This window comes from Sinocyclocheilus rhinocerous, unplaced genomic scaffold, assembly GCF_001515625.1.
Source record: "Sinocyclocheilus rhinocerous isolate Xijiao unplaced genomic scaffold, SAMN03320098_v1.1 scaffold511, whole genome shotgun sequence".
Classification (NCBI taxonomy): domain Eukaryota; kingdom Metazoa; phylum Chordata; class Actinopteri; order Cypriniformes; family Cyprinidae; genus Sinocyclocheilus; species Sinocyclocheilus rhinocerous.
In genome coordinates, this window is record NW_015656163.1 from 162,096 (window position 1) to 171,420 (window position 9,325).

The window sequence follows — 9,325 nt, forward strand, 5'->3', positions numbered from 1 at the left end:
AGGGGGGTCGTCTTATAATCAGGGTCATCTTATATTCGGGCCAATACGGTAATAATAATCTGAATTAATATAATAATATAAATGTAACAATTAAACATATAATAAAAAATTTAAATTATTATGAATAATATTTTACTATGAATAAAAATTAAAAAGTATATATAATATATAATTTATTTTATAATTTATTAAATAAAAAAATGAAAAATGTAAAAGGCTAAAAAAAAACAATTAAGAACAATTATTTAAATAGTAATTTCTCAACCGTTTTCATGAGATTTGCTTTAAAAGGCTTTAAACGCTCTGTTTTGTAATCTGGACGGTTGGCTGATGGTATGTGATTGTGCGGGTGGATCTGTCCTGTGTTTTAATTGGTGGGACGAGCAGACGATCTGCTGCGCTGCAAGTTTCTTCAGTACTCAAGCACCTCCTGCCGCTATCGCTGGGTGAAGAGCATCAGGCCTCGGCCCAGCTGGCCAGATCCGTCAGCCGCATTACACCGCTGCTGTCGCTACACAAACCTCAGCGCTCTCCTTCTGTTCCCACTTGATCCACCACAATCACTTAAAGAGCTTCCCGGTGCAAACTAACCATTCACAGCAAATCAGTTCCAGACGCAGCATCATGTTAACAACACTGGATAATAGAGCGACTTGAGAACAACAAGTGGAGTGGAGTGGAGTTTTTACTGCTTATAAGAGTGAGATATTAAAACTCAAGACTTCAGATCCCATCCAACAAGATAAACCATCGGAGTAAGGCTGAAAAAAGCAGCAGAAAACCTGCTATTAACTCTTTCCCCGCCAGCATTTTTGAAAAAAGTTGCCAGCCACCGCTAACGATTTTGATGATTTTCACTCAAATTTGATGGCCTCCAGAATATTTTGCTGTATTGAATCAGTTTTATTCTAGCTAAAAGCATTCTTTTTTTTAATCAACACTTGAATATAGGTAGGTTTCATAAAAATGCATAATTTTGAGCAAAAAGGTGAGAAAATCCAATTTTTATCAAAAACTACATCTGGGTAGTATTCAGTACGATTATCAAAGCATAAATCCAGTAAATCGCTTCTATCAACACCTCCAAAGCTTGCACAGACATATACCACTTCCTGGATCAAAGAGTTAACATCCATCTTGGGTGATTTAAGACAAAGTAATGCATTTCATATTCATATATTCGTTTATTCAACTCATATATTCATTTCATATATTCAAGTTAATATTGAATATCTTCAATCATAGCTCATATTTCAAAACAAAACAAAATAAAACAAAATAAAATAAAACAAATAATTAAAGTTGTTAAACAAACCCGATTAATCGCAATTAATTTCAGAAAAATGTGCGATTAATTAGTATTTTTTTTAATCGATTGACAGCACTAAATATAATATATAATTAAAGTTGTTAAACAAACCCATAGTCCTAAGTATTAAGCTTCTAAAAAATAAATACAAAAAATGAATATCAGATATTAAATACACATTAAAAATGTATATAATATAATATAATATAATATACCGGTGCATCTCAATAAATTAGAATGTCGTAGAAAAGTTCATTTATTTCAGTAATTCAACTCAAATTGTGAAACTCGTGTATTAAATAAATTCAATGCACACAGATATATAATTACATTTGTTAAACAAACCCATAGTCCTAAGTATTAAGCTTCTAAAAATAAATACAAAAAATTAATATAATATATAAAATACACATTAAAAATGTATATAATATAATATAATATATAATTAGAGTTGTTAAACAAACCTGTAGTCCTAAGTGTTAAGCTTAGTGTAAAACTAAGCTTAAAACTAAGTGTAAAACTAAAAATAAATACAAAAAATAATATCATATATTAAATACATATAAACATTTTTTATAATATAATATAATAACTAGAGTTGTTGGATAAACCCCTAACCCTAAGTATTAAACTTCTAAAAATAAATGCAAAATTAAAAAATATATTTTATTTTAATCTAACATAATATCATTTCCAAGTAAGATCTGTTACATAACCATTTTAATGATTTTTTTAAAGTGACTTTTAAAATGACCAAGTTGTTGAACAGATCACTGATACCTTCTGGGAGCTCCGTCCTCATACGGCTGGATAATGACCACCTTGACGGAGATGGAGGTGCGCAGCAGGTCGATCATCTGCTCGTGGGTCAGCGTGGCCACCGCCACCTTACAGATCTCCACCAGCCGGCTGCCCTGCCGCAAACCGGCCTTCCAGGCGTATCCGAACGGCTCCACGTCAGCCACGATGCCCTCGAAGTTAACGTGGAAGCCGAGCTGACCGAGACCGTTCCTGCGCAAGGTCATCTCTGTGGTCTCACAGCCGCGCGTCACCATCTGGAGCAAGACAGAGAGACCGAGAGAGAAATCAGCCTCTATGTATTACAAATTATCAGTCACAAAAAGCATCATACAACTTCAGAAAATTCACATTCACACTACTTTTAATGGCACTTTTTTTCATTTGTGAGCTTGAAGGAAAAGGGCAGCGTGGACATTCTTCACAATTCTCCCTTTTGAAAAGTCATTTGGGTTTGGAAACATGACGGTAGGTAAATAATGCCAGCATTATTTCCGGGTGAACTGCTCAGATGTGAAGGACAGACGGTCACAGGGAGACGAGCCAAAAAAAGAGATAAAACCAACGTCCCCCGGCAACATTTAAATCCAAGCGGGACGGATGCGTGACTGTATGTCCTCTCAATCTAAAGAGCCTTTCATATGGAAATAAAGACAAGGGCACTCCAGGGAAAATGTTTTTTTTTAGAAAGGAAAAAACTGATCTGGGAGATACAAAGAATCAGTGGAGAGAAAGAATGAGAAAGCAATGATCTTCAGTCCGATGGTAAAAACAGAAAACATTTACAGTGCAAGATCAAGAAAGTAAAGTTTATTACTTTTAAATTAGATCAAATTAATATAATATAATACATATAATAAATATAATATAATATAATATATGTTAGTTATTGAACAAACCCCCATCCCTTAGTTTTTTTTATTAATTAAAATATATGAATTTATAATATAGATTAGAATTGTTCAACAAACTATTAAACTTCCAAAAATAAATAAAATTTAAAAATGTAATATAATATAAAGTTGTTGAACAAACTCCTAATCCAGAGTATTATATTTAAAAAATATGAATATGAAAATATAATATATAACAGATCACTAGTTGATGAACAAATCCCTAAAATAAAATAAATAAATAGAAGTATTATAAATTAATATAATATAATGTAACAATATAATATAATAATAAAATGCAATATAATAATAATAATAAACTTTTAAAAAATAAATCTAAAAAAATGTGGCTTGTTAAGGAGTGGTGTTTAATTCATTTGGTGCTGCTAGTGGCACAGAAATGACACAGTGCCACTCTACAGACGGGTTTTCCTCAGGACCTGCCCATCTTGAACTGGTTTGACTGATTTTCTTTGGACTCCGGTATCAACGGGTGTAAGTAATTAGCATTAATCCAGTATAAACACGCCATTGATGCTGACTGCTGCTTATGTTCACACGGTCATGTGACACGCCGCTGTCGCGCAATCTCATTCAATCATTAGGGTGCATTAACGAGAGCTGAGCTCCAAACCAGCAGGACTATGGGAAAACAGGAGTGGACGGGCAGGTGAAGGGTTAAGAGCACATATACTGTATGAGAGTACATTGATTAGTAAATGTGTATTTGATTAGTCGGGGGAGTCATTGGTTTGGTGAGTCAGTAAATACTCTGAGGAGAGGCTGATCCGTCTTAAAAGCTTTACCGTAATAAGCCCAGCTAGCGAGAGTGACTCACTGTTCACTTGATTTCAACTGTTAGTAGTAGTTAGTAGTTAGTCAACAAATACAGTCATGTTAAAGCACTGATTCAGCGACAGACATATTAGTTTGAATGAAGGACTGAAACCATAACAGCTTGAGTCTGTTTTCAGGATTCAGACCAACAGACCAATCAGCTGTGAGCTTGAGTCTGGACTTCAACTATTACAAACTTATTTAACTGCCATCCATTCATACAACAACGACATTGAATTAATTACTTTACTTATTTTTTAGAAAAGCAAAATAATGTTGTGCACAATGTTGAAATGTGCACAAATTGTTAGTATTGCTTCAATCTTCACATACATACTGCACGTGTTAAAAACAAAAAGATTATTCAATTCAGAAGTCCAGAAAATAAATCATTTGCTTTGATGTAAAAATCAAATGTAAACATAATAAATAAAATGTTTAGCATAAATAAATAAAATGAATAATTATAAAAAATTAAAAAAAAAATAATACAAAATGTAAAAGCTAGAAAAGATTCAATTTCCATGATGCAATAATCAAATGTCATGCAAATAAGTAAATATAGAAAAAAATACATGTAATTCAGGCTAGAAAAGATATCAATTTTATTTGATGCAATGATTAAATGTTATGCAAATATATAATTAACAAAACTGATAGAATGAATAAATAAATGCAATTAAAAATTAGAAGGCCAGAAAATTTTATTTTTTTTATGTAGTAATCAAATGTTGTGTAAATACTGATTGCATACCGATAGCATAAATAAATAATAGAAAATAAAAATATATAATTAAAATTTGAAAGCCAGAAAAGATTTGATGTACTAATTAAATGTTAATTAAATGTAATAATGAATACAACTGATAACATAAGTAAATAAATAAAAAAGCATAAATAAATAACAGAAAATAAATATTAAAATTGTTAGAAAGCCAAAAAAATATATCAATTTTCTTTGATGTACTGATCAAATGTTATGTAAATATATACTTGATAAAATGGATGAATAAATGAATGAATGAATGAATAAATAGATAAACAAATTAGCCGGCCAGAAAATATATACATTTTTATTGATTACATTTTCAAATGTTATGAAAAAATAAATAAAATGAATAATTATAAAAAAAAAATAATAATAATACAAAATGTAAAAGCTAGAAAAGATTCAATTTCCATGATGCAATAATCAAATGTCATGCAAATAAGTAAATATAGAAAAAAATACATGTAATTCAGGCTAGAAAAGATATCAATTTTATTTGATGCAATGATTAAATGTTATGCAAATATATAATTAACAAAACTGATAGAATGAATAAATAAATGCAATTAAAAATTAGAAGGCCAGAAAATTTTATTTTTTTTATGTAGTAATCAAATGTTGTGTAAATACTGATTGCATACCGATAGCATAAATAAATAATAGAAAATAAAAATATATAATTAAAATTTGAAAGCCAGAAAAGATTTGATGTACTAATTAAATGTTAATTAAATGTAATAATGAATACAACTGATAAAATAAGTAAATAAATAAAAAAGCATAAATAAATAACAGAAAATAAATATTAAAATTGTTAGAAAGCCAAAAAAATATATCAATTTTCTTTGATGTACTGATCAAATGTTATGTAAATATATACTTGATAAAATGGATGAATAAATGAATGAATGAATGAATAAATAGATAAACAAATTAGCCGGCCAGAAAATATATACATTTTTATTGATTACATTTTCAAATGTTATGAAAACATAATTAATGAAACTGGTAGCATAAATAATAAATACATTGATGAAAATAATAAAAGATGATATCAGTTTTTTTTTTACGTTATATCAAATTTTATTAAAATAAAATATGAATGAATGAATGAATGAATGAACGAATGAATACATGAATGAATGAATGAATGAATGCATGTAAGTATGAATGAATGTATGTATGTATGTATGAATGAATGAATGAATGAATGAACGAATGAATAAATGAATGAATGAACGAATGAATAAATGAATGAATGAATGAATGAATGAATGAATGGCACCAGCAATGGCAATGCCATGGGTTCGATCCCCAGCAATACAAGTTGCTTCGGAAAAAAGCATCTGCCAAATGCATAAATGCAAACGTAAGCTCCATGTGTACATAACACACACACACACACACACACACACACACACCAATGAATCATTAGCAATAACACCAGGAACCTGTAGTAAACAAGCACATTTTGGGTGTTTTGATTTCACACTGAGTTTAAAGCAGCCCAACCTTGTGCTTTCCTTAAACACACATTATTAGACAGATCAATGAGACGCTGAAGCACTGCTGGTCAACTGCTACAGTATCAGCGTTTTCATTCATTCCAGTGAATAACTACACACAGAACAACAAACAAACTCCAAGACAAAGCAAACTGTGAAGTGAGTGAGCTGCGGTGATCCTCAGAGGGAGCTGAGCTCTCGCTCTTCCCACACGTCTGTGTCTGCGCTAAACTGCTTTCGAGAGAGCAATCTGTTGTGTCCCGTAACACTGACGTGAGAGAGAAGCACACATGCAAACTGCTAGTATGAGCCAAAACCGTGATATTTCACAAACACGGTGTCAAAACTAGTGTTATACAACAAGTCTCCAATAGAGGCATTTTAGCACTTACAAGACTCAAAATATAGTCCAAAATGACAATAATCACAGTTCATCGCAATATATATTAAACCTTTAAAATGCACCAGGTGATATTTTCCTTATTTAAGACGAACTCTTTTGACAAATATGTTTAAAATTACCTATATTTACTGTGATGTAAATATATAATGAATAAAATTGATAGAATAAATAAACAAGCCTGTGAATTTTTGGCAACACTTTACAATGTTTCATTTGATTACATTAGCCAACTACATCAGTCAAAGTTGCAATGAAACGTATTGTGATGTAAATTCAAGTGAAATTGACTACTGAAAAAATAAAGCAATTAGAACATAGATTTCTACATTTCTGAATTTTGACATTTCTGGAAAAACATTTTGAAAAAAAAATTATTATATAAATATATATTAATATATAATTTAATGAGACTAGGAAAATATCTATAAACAGCAGTTTTTCTATAAATTACTTTTTGTTATGTAATATAAGTTTATGTTACATAATTTATATTTATATTTCTAAATGTGGATTTAATTAACAGGTAACACTTTACAATAAGGTCCCATTAGATAACAATAATTAATACATAAACTAAATGAGTGCTTATTAATCTTTGTTAACATTAATTAAAAAAACAACTGTTCATTGTTAGTTCATGTTAGCTCAGGTACAATAAATAAAATGAACAGATACAACTTTTGATTTTAATTTATTAGTAAATTATAAATATAAAATATGATTAATAAAATGCTTTACAGGTATTGTTAATTCATGTTAAATAATCTTAACAAATGGAACCGCATTGTAAAGTGTTACTGTGTTATCTTATGAGCCTAGAAAATATGGAAAAGGCACTTTTCTGACTTTCAGACTTTCACATTTGTATTTTCTATTTCTATTTACATATGTACATTTAATTAACATTATTATTAATAAAGGGCCCTATGATTTCCGCGATGTGGAAAATACGGACGGAATCGTGGAATCAAGTCATAAAAACGGAATTTACTATATAACGCGGAATGTTGCGCAATTTGCCAAATTTTGAATGGATACATCAAAAGTAGGTAAACTACACTTAAATGAAAATGCAATATGGACTAGCATCTGTGAATATTAGGCTGCAAAAATACCATTTAAATATGAATCCTGCATGTTCTGTGCGAATGAATGGCGCAGACGCGCGGTTTCGTTTACTACACACATACTAAAGCGCGAAAACTGAATTTGAGAAAAAAATAAAACATTTCATAGGGCCTTAAAATTTTAATTTTTGTTAAACTTTTAATAAATTGCTGTTTAATAATGTAAGCTTCATGATTTCAATTAATTAGAGAAGCTTTTGATGAATAACATTTAATTTAACCATTAAACAGAGACTAGAAAAATTTTAACGGAAAAAAAACGGAATCCAGAAAAATTAAAGTGGAAAAAAATGAATTTGGAAAAAAATAAAATGGATTTCATAGGGCCCTATTAATAGCATTAATGTTAAAACATGATTTCATAATCACCATGTGCAGAGCACAACATCAAAAGCAGACAAACAGCACAATGACTTCTTGTGATGAAAACTCAAGACTCAAGGTCCGTTCCGTTAACTCTTTCAAATGCAAGAGAAAGCGGTTTCGCTACAGTTTAATGATGGAGGACTGCCGTAAATCTGCCAAATCTAAAAGTAAAAAGCAAAGCGAGAAAACCTGCTCGACAATATTAGGAAATGGAGAGTACTGTGGGTTATTTGAGACGTTTGGCAGCAGGAGACTCTAAAAGCAGCAGCTCAGAGTGAGTCTGCAGATGTAAGGCGAATCGACCTGAGGTGCACCGCAGAGGCTCAGATGGGCCGTACAGCAGACCTGTGCCTTCTGACAGCTTCTGGGCCGAGCGACAGCATCTCATCCAGAACAGACGAGCACATGCAGCAGATCCCAGCAGCCCTCTGGACAAACACATCCTGCTGAAGGTGCTCTAAGAGACCGTCTCACTGAATGTTTTTCTGCCATGCAATGTGGTTTGGACACAAAACATTCTTCAAAATGTTCCAGTGAAAAAAGTAAGTCAAACAAGTTTGAAAAGACATGAGGATGACTTACATTTTTTGCTGAACTCTCCCAGGGCTCGACAGTAAGGACTGGCCAGCATGAAAGATGCTCGGTACAGTTGACAGAATTTTCAGTGGTCTGATCGGGTCACTAACCTCAAACCTAACCATAACCCTAATCTATCCGTCACGAAAGTTAATCGCTTGAATATGTTTTTAACCCCTTAACTGTCACCGACTCACCTGTGGGACGCTTGGCGCTTTTTTTTTGTTGTTGTTGTCCTTTTTCTCTATCAAATCTTTTAGTAATCATCATAAAGTATATATCATTTGAAAGCTTAGAAGTCCAAGATTCATCCTGTGAAAACCAAGTGGGCGGTGTCAAGTGTCATATTACAAAATGCATTACGGTCTTTTCGAATCAAACCTTTTTATAATCTCGACAAAAAACATATCATTGGAAAGGTCTGAGTCTCAGGATTCCTGAGACTTATTTTGATAGAAGTAATATTTACAGAGAAATCCAGACATTTGTGATAGAAAAATGCATTTAAAAAAATTCAATGGAGTTTGGATGGCACCCGGTGGCTGTTTGTGGTATAACTCCCTAAATAAAATCTCACAGGAACCTCAATTTTTTTCATATCAACTTCAAATTTGGAACATAACTTATTTAGACATAAGGCTTTAATTTTATACCAATTTTAGAGTAAAACCTGTTATGTAAAATATTTGTTTTATATAAAATATAATAAAAATTGTACAGTGCATTTTCTTTACAGTAAATT

The 9,325-nt window shown here is 31.3% G+C and overlaps 1 protein-coding gene across 1 annotated transcript in view; it reads right to left on the bottom strand.

Moving 5' to 3' along the window:
- The window catches only part of LOC107719700 (signal-induced proliferation-associated 1-like protein 2), a 219,610-nt gene that overhangs the window by 71,725 nt on the left and 138,560 nt on the right, over positions 1-9,325 (bottom strand). Inside the window, exon 9 of the mRNA XM_016527187.1 lies at positions 2,090-2,364. Within this exon, the coding sequence (XP_016382673.1) occupies positions 2,090-2,364 (275 nt within the window). The remainder of the gene's footprint in view (positions 1-2,089; positions 2,365-9,325) is intronic.